Source organism: Vulpes vulpes, chromosome 2 (assembly GCF_048418805.1).
Source record: "Vulpes vulpes isolate BD-2025 chromosome 2, VulVul3, whole genome shotgun sequence".
Classification (NCBI taxonomy): domain Eukaryota; kingdom Metazoa; phylum Chordata; class Mammalia; order Carnivora; family Canidae; genus Vulpes; species Vulpes vulpes.
The window spans coordinates 105892260-105907568 of NC_132781.1; the positions used below are offsets into that span (position 1 = coordinate 105892260).

At 38.5% G+C, this 15309-nt stretch overlaps 1 protein-coding gene across 2 annotated transcripts in view; it reads left to right on the top strand.

The window, feature by feature from the left end:
• ITGA8 (integrin subunit alpha 8) overlaps positions 1 to 15309 on the top strand; it is a 168266-nt gene that overhangs the window by 100065 nt on the left and 52892 nt on the right. For both annotated transcript variants that reach the window (XM_072749444.1, XM_072749443.1), the window contains 7 exons: positions 1235 to 1290; positions 1716 to 1870; positions 3125 to 3262; positions 3743 to 3810; positions 5687 to 5834; positions 10135 to 10227; positions 13452 to 13531. In XM_072749444.1, the coding sequence (XP_072605545.1) occupies positions 1235 to 1290; positions 1716 to 1870; positions 3125 to 3262; positions 3743 to 3810; positions 5687 to 5834; positions 10135 to 10227; positions 13452 to 13531 (738 nt within the window). The remainder of the gene's footprint in view (positions 1 to 1234; positions 1291 to 1715; positions 1871 to 3124; positions 3263 to 3742; positions 3811 to 5686; positions 5835 to 10134; positions 10228 to 13451; positions 13532 to 15309) is intronic.

The following is a 15309-nucleotide window of genomic DNA, read 5'->3' on the forward strand; positions in this document are numbered from 1 at the left end:
TGTGGCAAATTATTTACCCTAAAGGGAGACATTTACTGAGGTCACGGTAGACAGATGAGTCCCAGATGTGACACAGTTTCATTATATTTCACACAGGAAGCTGACACATAATTAACGTATGATTAGGGATTACTTACAGCTTTTGGATGCAATAGAAATATTCAAATCATACTATAGTATTTTATTAGTAAAATCATTAAGACTGTCATTAAATCATAGTTAAGTATTTTCTTATATTTTTAACTTTCCTAGAAATGTGAAAAAGCCCCATCTTGAATGCTGGCTGTTAGGGCTTGACATTTTTCAGGAGGGATGTGAGCACATTCTGCAAAGCCAGGCAGAGACAAGTGACCCATTCTCACTTCCTCTTTGGCCACAGAACAGGTCCAACCACAGGTCATCCTACCAGCTGCAGCAGACACCTCTCTGGATTGAGTTTAGGTCATGTTCTAGGCAAAACTATAAAATGTTTCTTGTGCATGTCCGCCATCTTTTAATTGTGTCTACGCACCATATCACTGTGCCCACCCAGCTTGAGACAGCCGTGCTAAGCTGCTTCTGTTCTTTCTACCCCCCTGCCCTCATGAGGTGTCTACGCCTCTAATTGTACCCACACCAGCAAGTTACCATCAGGTTCCCTTCTCTTCCTAAGCCAAGTAGGGATGTGCTTTAATCATCCCATGGTGCTCCATGCCTCTTAGGATGAAATCCAAACTCTTTAACGTAGCTTTCAAAGCCTCATTCCCACAGATCAACCCAACCAGCCTTGCCTCCTTGCACTTCCCCACCTTGCTCTCACCCCCAACCATACTGAATTTCTGTGGGTTCCTCAAATGGAGTCATGTTCTTGATCATCTCCAGGCTCTACCGCTAGCTGTTTCCCTGCTGTACTGCCTAATTCTTCCCTAACACAAGGCCAATATTCATATGTATTTATGGAATAAAAGCAACGAGTAATCGATTACTTAATTAAGTCTTAACCCATTGGTTAATTCAGTTAACTTGTGGTTAACTTCCTCTGTATTAATATTACCTGTCTTAATTGTATTAGTGTTGTGGTCAACTGGTGAGATAGATAAATATTATAAATATATGTATATTTAGTTGTGTGTGTGGATAATGAGAAGTCCAGAGGAAAAATGATGTATTCAATTTATTTTGGGTGAGATAAAGATTGCTACTTCAGATACAAAACTTTACTAACCAATATGTTATTGACTGTTATTTTCCATAGCTTCTCTTTAAGCGTATGTGCATCTGTAACAGGCCAGAGCATTTCAAATACAATAGGTGAGCACATTTTCATTTTTATGCTCCTATACTATACCAAGAAAAGTTAGCAGTAAGCGTTTCTCGGCACAGACCACATAAAACTTTGAAAGAGCCCCCCCTTTTTTAATATTAAGATTTCTATGGTATATAATGGAAACTTCTACATAACTATTACTTGAATGGTTGGCATTAAGATTGTCTGCAAAAACAAATATAATAGTTGGGTAGGGGGTGGAAATGACTTTGTCAAACCTTTACAAAACAAGTTTCTCGGCTTGGAGAGTATTTCATAAAACTTCTTTTCAGCTCGTCTATTGTTTTTGATCCCAGCAATGAAAACAATGTTTTCTGAGTAAGCAAGTTGAACTAGAAATTCATTCTAGCACTGCATTCAATGAATACTTTGCCTTTCCTGATGATATTTGCTCTATTTCTGTCCCTAGGCCTGACTGCCGAGGTGCACTTGGACTCCCTGAAACAAAAAGGAGCCGTGAAACGCACGCTCTTCCTTGACAACCATGAGTCACATCTCATTTTCCCCCTCACCATAAAGCGGCAGAGATCCCTCCAATGCCAGGATTTTGTCGTTTACCTTAGAGTAAGCGTTCCAGAATCGCCTTTCTGGCTTCTACCACTCAGATTCAAATTCCAACCAATTTTCCCTGTTGAACCACAAAGATCCACATCAATTTTCCCTTCATAGGCGGAAACTTTACCATAAGGCCACATGCTCCATTCTTGGGCTCCGAGGCAGCTGACCTGATGGAGCGTGGCTGTTCATCCCCAAGGCTCCTTTCTGTTTTGCACACTATCCTGATAATAGTCCTCACTCAGGTGGTTTTCATTTCTCACTGCCTCCCTCCCCAGAAAAACCATAAACGTTAAACGCAAGTTATTTGAATTTTTCTCCTACGTGAGTATGTTCGGCCAGATGTTATCAATGTGCGTTTCAGAGCCAACTCAGGAAAACGTTTAGGCATCCAATACTTTTATTGAAAGCAATTTATAATTATATTCTTTTAAAGAAGTGTATATTTACAGTAACTCCGAAGGCTACCATGAAATAAAAGAGCCAAAGTATTTGTAACACTATTACTCCAGCTTCTTAGCAGTTGTGGGGTTATCTCTCGCTCGCTCGCTTTGTCTCCTCCCTTAATGGGCTTAGTGAGGGAGTGAGAGAACCCACTGAGGGCAGAGTTCACAGACACATTCTAGAATGAAAAGCTGGGCACACACCCCTTGAGTCTCATTATGCCTGTGACTGGCACACATCTGAAGGTGGCACTCCTTCTGCATGGCCTAAGGTATAACTGTGTACTCCAGGGCCTTTGCTTGTGCCACCCCCTCAACTCTGAAGGGGTTCTCTTTCGTTTTCTGAGGAAACTTCAAGTGTGCTAAAGATGTCCTGAAGTTCATGCAAGCTTAAAGAGATGACAAGAGGAGGAGAACCAAGATGTGTCCTCCCTACCCACCTGGAGCCCAAGAGCACTCATAAACACTGCTGACCTCACAAAAACAAAAGTCCCAATTCACAAAACTCTCCATGCCATTTGTTATATATATATATTTTTTTTTTCTATTGCAATTTGACCAATCTGTGTGAGAACCTGAAGATTGCCTCCAGAAGCATTTATTTCGATGAAACCCCAGCTGTAAACAATATCATCCCCGAACATGTGCTAATTAAGCTGGCTACCATCTCCCCCACGAATCAGCATGTACCTGGGCCCGCTGCCATGATAGTCCCTGATCAGTTCTACTGGCTAAAGTCAAATGTCGCCTGCCTTTCACAGACTAACATCTTGTAGCTATTTCCCAGAGCCTTCCTTGAGTGTGTGATTATTTTCCCTAGGATGAAACTGAATTCCGAGATAAATTATCTCCAATCAACATTAGTTTGAATTACAGTTTGGACGAATCCACCTTTAAGGAAGGCCTGGAAGTGAAACCAATATTGAATTACTACAGGGAAAACACTGTTACCCAACAGGTAGGTCACTGGCAGTCTTTGATGGTTGATTCTCAGGCCTCGAGCATCACTCCTGTGACCTTCAGACCAAATCTAGCCTCTTTTGTTTTCATTCCTGCACATAAACTCATGACACTGGGGAGACTTTCCCAACGTGTTTCCTGAAACACTGCATTATTGTGTTTTCGGAAGCCCTTCTCCTTGTGCAATGAGATTTAGTTTGTTCAAAATGTGGCCGTGATGGAAGCAAGATAGCCCATGATCCTCAAAACGCTGCCAGAGTGTTTATGGACATTTCAGGATGAATTGGAATCGGGCTGTTATGTCAATGAGGTTGTATTGGGAGATCACTGCCTCACATAGGGTTTCTAGCTGGGCACAATCACACTGAGTGAAATGAAAAGCTTTGGTTTAATTTGTGGAATCCTTCATACATTTCAAAAAAGAGGATATGATTCAGGTTTACCCACATTATTCCTGATGCCTGTTTGCACAACACAGGCTCACATCCTGGTGGACTGTGGAGAAGACAACATGTGCATTCCTGACTTGAAGCTCTCAGCTAGACCGTAAGTTTAAATAAATAAACTTGTACGCTTTATCTAATGGAATACAGGTGTTTATTTAAAGCTTCTCTGGAGAAAGCATACACTTTCAACTACTACAAAAAAAAAAAAAAACACTCTGCATGAAATTCTTGAGTTTGGCTATGCTTTGGGTTAGCCTGTGTCTTGGGTCAGTTCTTTGTCGCCGGTGTCAAGTGACACACCCTAAGATTTTGCCTGGGCTGTTTCATCTTTCAGCACAAGTGGGGAAAAACATTTTTTTGTTCAAAATGAACCCATCAAAAAAAAACAAAAACAAAACAAAAAAAAAAAAAAAAAACAAAATGAACCCATCTGGAGGGTGACTCAGGTCGTGTGTACTTGCGTCAGTCCTATGAACAGCGGACTCAGGCTGGTTCTATCTATGCCTTACCCAAATTACGACTCAAAAGCATCCTTAAAATTGTCAAAATGAAATCAATTTTAACTTGCTAAAAAAAAAAATTAGTGGCACTCTGTGGAGTAAAGCAGAAGTGTCCCAAAATAACATTAAGAATCAAAGTGCAGGATCCCTGGGTGGCTCAGTGGTTTAGCGCCTGCCTTCAGCCCAGGGCGTAATCCTGGAGACCCGGGATCAAGTCCCACATCCGGCTCCCTGTGTGGGGCCTGCTTCTCCCTCTGCCTGTGTCTCTGCCTCTGTGTGTGTGTGTGTGTCTGTGTGTGTCTGTGTGTGTGTGTCTCATGGATAAATAAATTTTTTTTAAAAATTCAAAGTGCTTCAGGGCACCTGGGTGGCTCAGTTGGGGAAGCATCTGCCTTCAGCTCAGGTCATGATCTCAGGGTCCTGGGATCAAGCCCCGTTTGGCCCCTGGTCAGTGAGGAGTCTCCTTATTTCTCTTCCTCTGACCCTCCCCCTGCTCATGCTTTCTCTCTCTCTTTCTCTGTCTCTGAATAAATTAAAAGTCTTCAAAAAAAAAAAAAAAGAATCAAAGTGCTTCCCAGTTGCCTCTAATGGAGAATCACCAGTCCAGCACTGGTAAGTGCACTGCATTTTATTATGGAAAGAAATGAGACCATGATGTAAAACATCCTTTGTGGGGGAAAAGGAGATTCATGCTCCTCACCCCCCAGCACACACCCCCAAGGCCTATCCCCCCATCAGTGCTTGGAATTGCTTGGCAACGTTGCAGGGGATTTTTTTCCCCCAAACTTCACAATTTAGCCAGTGTCCTAAGCAATAAGCTTTGACTAAGAGTCAAAGTGGCAAAAGTCATTTGCAAATGTTGGTTCAGTTTGAGGTTTGGAGAGAATTTAATTTCCTCAAAATCCTCAGTCAGCTATTTGAGATCTTATTTTATTTTGCCTCTTTCTTCCCTCTTACAGTTCATTTGCCACGTGTGCACACATGCACGCACACACACACACACACACAGCATTCATTTCTAAACCATCTCCCTTCTCTCCCACTACTCCTCTTCTTCCTGCGGAGCGTGTGCAGTGATGTGGGGAGCTGCCTCCTTCTGGCTTGTGAGACAACTGTCAAATTTCCTGGAATTTTTGGTGGCAGATGGTTAAGTATGTCAGTAGCCTGAAATTGACCACAGTGGGAGGATTTACACCACTGGAATCAGCAAGTGCTACAAACTGGTACTCCCTTTTTTTTTTTTTTTTTTGAGAATACATTGTTAAATATTACCAGCACATCACTGGATGTTGTCCTGCCCTGCCCACACCGATGTGGTTCTCTGGGCTCTTCTCACCACCCTCTCATGGCAAACCATCTTCTTGTCCAAGTCTTATATTCCCACATCTTCCTTCTTTCCTCCCAAGTCTTTAAATAAAGTATCAGTGAATCCAGAGAAGTATGGAACCTAACATTCCTTTTAAACTGCCTTTTTAGAGATAAGCATCAGGTCATCATTGGAGATGAAAACCATCTTACGCTCATAATCAATGCAAGAAATGAAGGAGAAGGTGCCTACGAAGCTGAACTCTTTGTGATAATACCAGAAGAGGCAGATTATGTTGGGATTGAACGCAGCAACAAGGTAATGCCTTGCAAATTATTCAAAGTAGGAAAAGAACTAGTTGTATATTTGAAGTTAGATTGATGTTAAGTAGAGCCATCTTAGCTGAGACTTTCTTCCCAAATAAAGGAGGACATAAAGGCACCTTTGGTAATCATAATAGCAATGAGCCAGGAAGGAAGGGGGGGGGGGTCTTAAGCAGTATTCATGTCTTTCTTGGCCATAGCGCAGATAAATTGGCCAAAGATTGAGAGCTGAAGCAAGGAAGAGAATACAGCTGGCTCAGAGGAGAAACTCACTAATGCCATCTATCAGCTTGATTCCCCTGCTAACTCCCACCCTCACAGGCCCTTTTCAAGCCTTTGTTTTTAGTTCCTTTAGGTCCCGGAAGGTCTGGTTTTCATTATTGCTTACGGAGGAAGCTTATGGACTCTGACCAGTCCCAGCTGAGCGCTGATAACAGCCTAGACAGGCACTGGAAAGGAAACACGTTCATTTTGCTTCCTTCGTGGTCCACCGTTTTGGGACCAGGACCAAGAAAAGCCAGGTCTTCGTCATTTGTCGGTTGGGCAGTGCCACCATTTATTAAACTGACACTGATGTTTTGTTTTGTTTGTTTTTAATAATCTTTCCTTATCAGTCCATGAATCTTCCCACTCAGGGTATCCTTAGGTTCTGCTGTGTTTTTAATCACTGGTCCCAAAAAGCCATTATAAGTATATGGCAGGATAACGGAGAGAATCCCTTGTCTTCAGAAATGTACAGTCAAGGGTGGAGACCTAGCCTACCACTCTTTCCTGGCCATCACTGCACCGCACACAGAACCAGGCATAAGGTTCTTTGAATGACTCAATACTCCAGTGAAAAATATTTCCTCTACAGAAATGTTAGCAAATTGTTGTGATGTTGTTACGTTACAGGCATTGAAAAACATAAGGAAAGTAAAATTCTCTACTCAAGCCTCTAGTCTTGTGGTTTATGTTCTGGCTAAATTATCTTCTTAGTAAAAAAATAAATTCAGGTGAGTAATAATCGTGTATCTTTGACAGTCATAAAATCATGATTTCCTGTTACAGAAATGTATAGAAAAGTATCACTGATACACGCTCACATGCAAATACAATATAAACAAACAAAAAAAAGTTCAAGTGTGTTATTTTACAAAAAATTCCAAGGCTCCACTCATATTTTCACTTGATTCTTTCACGTCAGTCCACCCCTGACTTTGTTAAACAAAGCATCTATTCTAAAGTGTTCTTGTAGCAAACATCCAGTGTACTGTTTGCTTTGTTGCATGGAAAATATGGGAGAACCTTTATCACTTCTATCTTTGGCTTTAAACCTCACAACAGACATTATCCATAATCTCAAAGAAGTCCTTAACTAATTTTCTTCCATCAGTTTTTCTTGGGCAGAGATGTAGCTCGGTCTTTGAATTTCACATGACTAAAGCCACGTTCTAATTTATTCTTTGTTTTGAAGCATTTTGAGGTTTGTGTACCTTTTTATTTAAACTCCGTTCAAGGTTTTTTTTTTTAGACAATTCTCTCCGGGGGAAATATATTAGGATTATCTGATTGTAAATTTTGTTATTCTTTTGTTGAAAACATTCATCTTTTCGAAAATGTAGACGCTGACCTTCTCTTTCTCTGGAAACCTTCACTGAGCCAGACTTCATATTTCCCTTTGGTGGCTTTTTCTAAATTCTTCTAGGAATAAGGGCCAATGTGCTTTATATTATGATTATTATTGATATTATTACTGGTGTAAACAATTTATAATACAAAATTTACCATTTTAGCCACTTTTTAAATGTGCAGTTCAGTGGCCCTAGGTACATTTGCACTGTTGTACAATATCCATCAATTGAAATGTGCTGGGTACTGCTCTGAGATCTTATGTGGATTCAATTTACTAATCCTCATAACAGCCTTATAGAAAAACAGCAAGTCTATCAGTATCCCCAGTCTATAGATACGGAGAAATTGAGTAACAGGCCCAAAGGTACACAACTATTATGTAGCAGAACCAAGACTCACACCTCCACTATTAGGTCTAATCCCATGCTCTTAACCACTGATCTACACTGCCTCCCAGAAGCTTTGACCTCACTTCCTTCAGGATGGCGTTTCTGGTGCTGAAATCTAGGTGCATGACCCCCTCTATCCCTAAGACTCTCTCCTATCATAAAACTCAAACTGCACTGGTTATGTTTCCATTGCTTGTCACAATTGCTTGTGACTTTTTACAGTTGTTATGATCATCGGAAATTCAGTAAGGACAAGGAGTCTTTTTTATCAATGCCTGGTAAACAGCAGGTCCGCAGTAAATATTTTTAGTGAATGAATAATATTTTAAGAGCTATAAATGGATTAGAGCAACAGTGTCCCTGGAGCAGCTAAGGAAAATAATCTAGAAATATCTAGAAAAACAATCATTGTTTCTCTCACTCACAGAAAGGAAATAAAGGTTAAAAAAAGAAAAAGGGTGGAGGAGGGAACTGGGGGAAAGAAAAGATCTTTGATTGATGTGAAAAAAACTATTTCTAGAAAGCTGGAAAAAATGTACATATAACTTTTAACCTTTAGATAAGATAAAAATATTTACTATAGAAACTAAGTCCTTGAGTTATATTCAAAGGACTCACGGACATTTTTAAGAGCTTTTGCTGGTTCTTTTTTGCTGTTTTGAGGACTGAGTGATTAGGGTTAGTAATAGATCCTTAAGATTTTAAATACATGCTAATTCTACCTTTCAGAAGAAAGAATGTTAACAGCTATTTGAAACTATGTTTCTTAGCTGCTTAGAATACTAACAGGTCACTGGGGTTATTTGGGGAGAGCATTATTAAATTGCCTCCAGATACCAGTCACTCACTCCTTTCTTATGAGTCTAAACAGACTTTTCAGTGGGGGTTGATTACAGGAGGGAGGATTTTATAGTTACTTGGGTTTCTATTTCATTTCAGACTCTTAGGAAGTAGGATGGGCTACTTCTTTTTATCTTCCATTTACTACTTTTTGCCCCACACTACTCCAGGCACTAGGAATAGAACAGACACACACACACACACACACACACACACACACACAAAAACCCTGTTCCTCTGAAGTTAATTTCCTCAAAGCATATGATTTACTTACAAAATTCTTTACCTGAATGTATTTGTCGTTTTCTTATTGGATCTTATTTTTTCTCAATGAAGTAGGAGGAATGGAATGGAGGCTGGTTTCTGAAACTTTTACATGAAAAGTCACATTACTTCCTTTGAAATTTCAGTAGAGCCGACAGATGGACAAATGTTCCTCGTGTTCAGAGAACCCTCTTCTTGGACCTCTCCTTGGGCAGAAATCCCCAAAAGGCTGCTCCTTTGTGAAAGTCTTCATGTTGCAAGCTTATCTCTGGGAATGAGAGTGACAGGTGGCACTTAGTGGCACTTAGTAAGTTAGAGGGAAATAATGGGTAACATTTGTAGCTATCACCAAAGGTGAAGCAGGGCCATAGGGACATTATGTTTTGAAAAATGGAAAGGGGCTCAGGATGGAGAGCAAGGTGTGGATTTTAAAGCAGCTGGGAAAAAAAAAATAAAGCAGCTGGGAGTAGTGTGAAAACGAGATAGAGCTGGAACAGAGGGAAGGAGTTCAAAGATATAGCTCCTTTACTTCTCATCTGGTGTAACCTTTTGAACTTGTCCAGGGCATAGTTTTAAGCACCTCTTCAAACTTGAGTTTGATACTTTCTAATGAGAATAAGACATAAGTAGAAGAAGGGAGACATGAAGCACGAGGTAAACATAAAAGTGTTCTCTTCCCATCTTAAGTGTTTAGAGGGTTGAACTAAGATTGGTCATGTAATCTCAAAATGGGACCATGGTGTGTAAAAATTTGTGTTCAGAGCAATTCTCTTGCAAAATACTCATTGAGTCGTATGATAGCTTCCGCTAATACCTGTCATTTCAGTTTTGCAAGAATAAATTTGTTCAGTGATGTTTACTTACCTGTGATCTTCATGGCCCAAATTTAACAGTAGCAATAATAAAAATAATTCCTAAAATGTTCATTATTTCATGTATTAAGCATTTTCCTCCTCAGTGAAATGTACTAAGTATGTTGACTAAGCCAATTTCTTCCTATAATTAAACTTTGATTTTTTTTCTATCAAGTTTCTCTTCTGACTTAACGGTTACACATGAACTCTTGGGCACAGTTGCCCACACAGGTGTTTGAAATCAAGAGAAGCTTCCGGCCCACACATCGCTTTTGGGACAGGATATAACTTATCTGCCTACTGAGCTCCATGCTGGTGTTCTTTCCCATTGCAGGGGTTGCGACCACTGAGTTGTGAGTACGAGATGGAAAATATAACCAGGATGGTGGTGTGTGACCTTGGGAACCCTATGGTGGCTGGAACAAATGTAAGAGAAAACCAGAAGACCTTACTAAGTTCTAATTGAATTTTTAAGAGAGCTAATACAAAGCTCCCCAATTAGCACTCAACCATTTAGCACCTGGCAAGTGAAACAAATTAGGCAGGAAATTACCACAGTGGTGGATTTAGCATTATAGCATATCGAGAGTAGGGAATCTGAGGTTAAGAACACAAAAACACGAATACTTTCATGTGCTTTTTTCTTTGACTTTACTCTTACATGTCTTTTCGGTGCTACAAATTTGTGAATTTCTTTTTGGTACAGGTTTTTTTCTTGGGATATTTTTTCTTTGAATTTCACAGCAGTTTTTTTTGTAATCAGTAAATGACTTAAGAAATGACATCATTAAAGATTTTAGCAAAGGTGATTAAGCTATTATTTTGACATATTTCCCGTATGAATATCATTCACAGTATTTTATATTAAAATGTTACCATAATCCAGCTTTTGAGTCAGCTTTACCAGGTCTGTATTTTTCCATGCATTTTAATTGAAGAATAATAAAATTGTAGCAAGAAAAAGAAAGAGTTAATAATGATTTATAATGTGCTTCTGAGAGAATAAGGACATGTTCTTCCTCTCTCTTTCTTTGTTTCTAGATTTAGGAACTTTTCATTCAAGATTACTTGTGGACAATAAGTTTATTTTATTCAATAGCCATTTAAGTACATAGAGTAACTTCTTATAATAAATACCTCAATAAATATCTCCATAAATAAATATCTCAATAAATAGGTGACCAGGCACTCATTCCTTTTTCAAGTATTGAAAGTGTTAAATCTAAACCAGAGATCATCTAAGATCATTAATAACCAACAGTAATCTTGGAACAAAAATTGGCCACCAGTGATTCTCAAAGTGGAGGGTAAAAATGGCCATGTGGTCTTAACCACAAATGTGTTTATGTGACTGGATGTCAATCCACTTAGCCAACAAATAATTTTTGGAAGTCAAGGAAGTAAATTGTTTGTATTCATTTATCTGTGAGGTCTATAGTGGAAGAAACCTAATAGCTTTCTTATCTCACCCCTTAATGCCCTTAAATACATCAAATTTTATTGCATTCTGTTTTGTTATAAAACATTTTGATTTATTTACTTCTTCATTTCGTACTTAAAAAAGTAATCTCCTCAGATTGTAGTAAAATTCCAAATGTAAGAGCAGTCCTAAATATTAAAAAACATCATAAATCACCATCATTTATTTCAGTCCCAACATTTTAAAAAATAGTTGTCAAGTGACTTTTTATTTTAATTTAACAAAACATTCAAGGTAATATTTAGATGTATTCTGATTTGTGAGGAGTAATGTCACTTTCATATATGTGCCAGTAGGATTCATAAAAATGTATACAATCTCTCAATCAGGAAAACAAAAAAGTAGTGGTTCCACAGAGGTTCTTTAGAATCAGTGCCCAGAGATCTGGTGTTTGATTCTAGTTGAAAACACATGGGTCTTTTATCAATATGAAATTGTCATATCTTTGTTGTGTCTTTGTCCCAAGCTAAATTGTTCTACAATGAAGACCAACATTAGCCAGGCTTCATCATAATATGGCAAGATCCCCATCCCTAGAACTATGCAAATAACAGCACACTCTTTCACATTCTTTCAATCATTTGTATTGTGCCCCTTCTATATGCCTGATCCTAAGCTAGAGTCTCACAACCTCAAGATGAAAATATACAATCCCCATTCAATAAGAAACTTGAAATTAGCAACCTTAGAGGTTGAGTGATGGGAAGAGTAGCAAAGGAGAGACAGGGAAAGAGAAAATTTCTGCCTGACCTGGCCTGTGGGACCAGACAGTATATTGCAGGAGGATCTCTTGTCCTGAGCTTTGAAGAATGAGTACAACCTCTTCAAGTAGAAAAAGCAGGAAATGTTTAAACAGGTTTCCATAGACGAGAGAAGTTTATGTGCAAAGTCCTGGAGGTCTGACCAAAAATCGTACGTTGTTATTATTAAGGAATTCATTGTGGCTGCGGCATAAGGATGCATAGGTTTAATAATTAGACACTCCTGGGTTTAAATCCCAGCTTTGCCATTTTCAGTGTGATACTTTGGACAAGTCACATTGAAATGGGAGAATTTCTGTGTTTAGAAATGTTTGGAGCAGTGCAACGATATGATGTAAATAAAGCCACTAGGGCAGTACCTGGTGGGCAGCATAATCAGTAAGGGCTAGTAAAATGATGATGAGGGTTTATGATAAAAACAATGATTTATTATTGTTCGTGTTAACATGAGTTTTGAATCACTCATGATTTGATTTGATTCTCATAATATAGTGGTCAAGAAAACAGGTTCTGGAGTCAATTTGCAGGAATTTCCACTCCAACTCTACAATTCATTTGCTGTGCTCCTGGAGGAAGGCACTTGATCTCCCTAATCCTCAGATTACTGCTCAATTGTAAAATGTCAGCAATCATAATACCTACCTGTGGGTGGTTGTCATGATTATGTGAGGCAAGGCACATAAGACTTAGCACAGTACATGGGAGAGTAAGTCATATAATTACTTAGCTCTTGTTTTTACTTTCTTATTTATAGTATCATTGCATTTACTTTTCCCAAAGTTTTAAAAATCTGTACTCAAAAAAATAAGCTCAAGTATAAAACTTTGGAAAATAAAGAAAAGTGGAAAAAACAATCCCTACACTCATACCTTAACATAACCACAGGATGTTATTCTGATATATTTTCTTACAATATACCCTCACTCCTGTAATTTTTCCATCGATAAACTTTTAAAACAATAGGTGAAACACATTGTACATACAACTATGTAATCTGTTTCTTTATGGATCATCATTACAATGAAGCATTTTCCACATTTTGCATAGAATTCACAACCATGATTTCAATGGCTACCTAAATGTGCATCAAACACAAGCATTACAGTTTTCCAAATCAATCATCTCTCGTATATTTAGGTTGTTTTTAATTTAGTACATAGGAAGGTGGCCAGAGAAGAGTTCGTACAGGGCTAAATGAAGGGAAGAAACCACAATGTAGAGGGACTTGAACTGTCTGGGCCTTGCAATCTTAGTTGCATGATTTCCTCCCAGCAACCCAGGGTGGAATCCGAGAAAAAGACAGCAAGCTAGGGTGGGGATTTGCAAGGATGACTTAAAAAGATTTTTATGCTGCGTATAAAGTCCCTCCCTGTAATAAACTTAGTGTCTTGTGATTTTTTTTTCTTCTAGTATTCTCTGGGCCTCCGATTTGCAGTTCCACGTCTTGAGAAAACAAACATGAGCATTAACTTCGATCTCCAAATCAGAAGGTCAGATCTTTGAGTGCCTAAAATTATGGTCAGTTTTCAATATTAGAGAAATCCATAGTGAAACGAATGGCCACTCTCCAAGCTCCTTAACCTTAAAAGGTCTCCTGAAATTAGAACTCAGACTTTCACAGATCATTTTTCCTTTGTTCCCGTTATTTCAGTTTTGTTTTGTTTTGTTTTGTTTTGTTTTGTTTTGTTTTGTTTTAGAAAAGAGATCCATTATATGAGCCAAGTTATTTTAGTGAAATTTTGTTCTGGGTACCCTCCCACCCCCATTTACCTCCATTTGTCCTCATTCTGATTCACTTTCCTTCTCCCACTCTCACCAACTACATTCCCACCTTGCTCTCAGCTGGTGGTCAGCTAATCCCTGAGGATACAAATTTTTGCAAAAAAACAAAATGGATTATGCATTCGCAATCTTGAAATCCAACTATTCAAGAAATAATGAGTCTCTGATAGTTTCACTGTGAGCACTGTGGCAGGAAGCTGGTGTGATCATATATTGGTTCAGAGCCTTCATTCAGGGCCTTTTCTGGTAACTACAAGCCAAAGCATGTTAAGTAGCTGCCACTTTTTTCTAAGACCCTTTTCAGATATAAAAGTGTAATTACTACTTCCCTGTCTATTCTGTTTAATACTCCATGGCTGAAAATAATACTTAGTGAGTGGGAAGACTAGTGGGGAACAGTGTGCATGAAAGCCCAACTGTGGACTTCAGGCCATTAGCCAGTAATGGGATCAATTTAATGACTGCAGGCCAGTATTAAAAGAAAAAGGAGATTGAATAGAATGGAATGTATCAGAGTCCTTCCTGTTCGTGAAACAATTCAATTAGATAAATATAAATGTGTATATAGTAAGACACCCTGTGAAATGTATATATATTTTTTTATAGTCTGCAATTTTAAAAGTTTGAACAACATTGGTATAAATAGCATATGCTCAGTGTGATGAACCCTTATTCTAACTATAACACAACTCTGAAGTCAGTCTCTACAATTTGGTTCTCAAATCCTAGTGTGCAGTGTGGCTTAATCTCTAAACTTACCTTCTGTCCAAAAGAAGTGATTGGAGAGTGCTGACTTTGTGCAATGGATTACTTCTTAACAGCTACTTTGACTCAACGTTTAGGGTTTTTAAAATATATATAAACTCTATAAGAATATAGCAGATTTTTGAAATGTACAACCTAGAAGGGCCTGGATGGCATAGTCAGTTAAGCAACTATCTTGGTTTTGGCTCAGGTCCTGATCTCAGGGTCATGAGATCAAGCCCTGAGTTGGGCTCCACACTCAGCATGGAGTCTGCTTGGGATTATCTCTCTTTCTCTCTCTGCCCCTCCCACTCATGCATTCTCTAAAATAAATAAATCTTTAAAAATTAAAAAAAAAATTTTAATCTACAACCCATATCACAAGCCACACCCCCTAAATTTTATGATAGATTTCTAGGAAGGAAGATTTTCTAACTTACCTTAGGTCTTTTTCTGATCGTAATTAGGTCTTTTTAAAAGTTTAATTTAATATTTTCTGCTAGAGATTTAAAAAATGTTTACCCTATTAGGGGTAAGATGCAGACAGAATGAATTCTATAATATCATTTTACCAAAAGCTTATTAAATCACTTCTTTGTATCTCTATAAATGTGTATTTTCCAGAAGTTTCAGGTAGTCCTAAATATTTTCATTTGAGAAATATTTGTAAGTCTTCAAAGAAAAAAAAAAGAAAAGAAAAGAAAAAAGTAAAGCACTCCATAGTGAGGGCCACTATCACTTC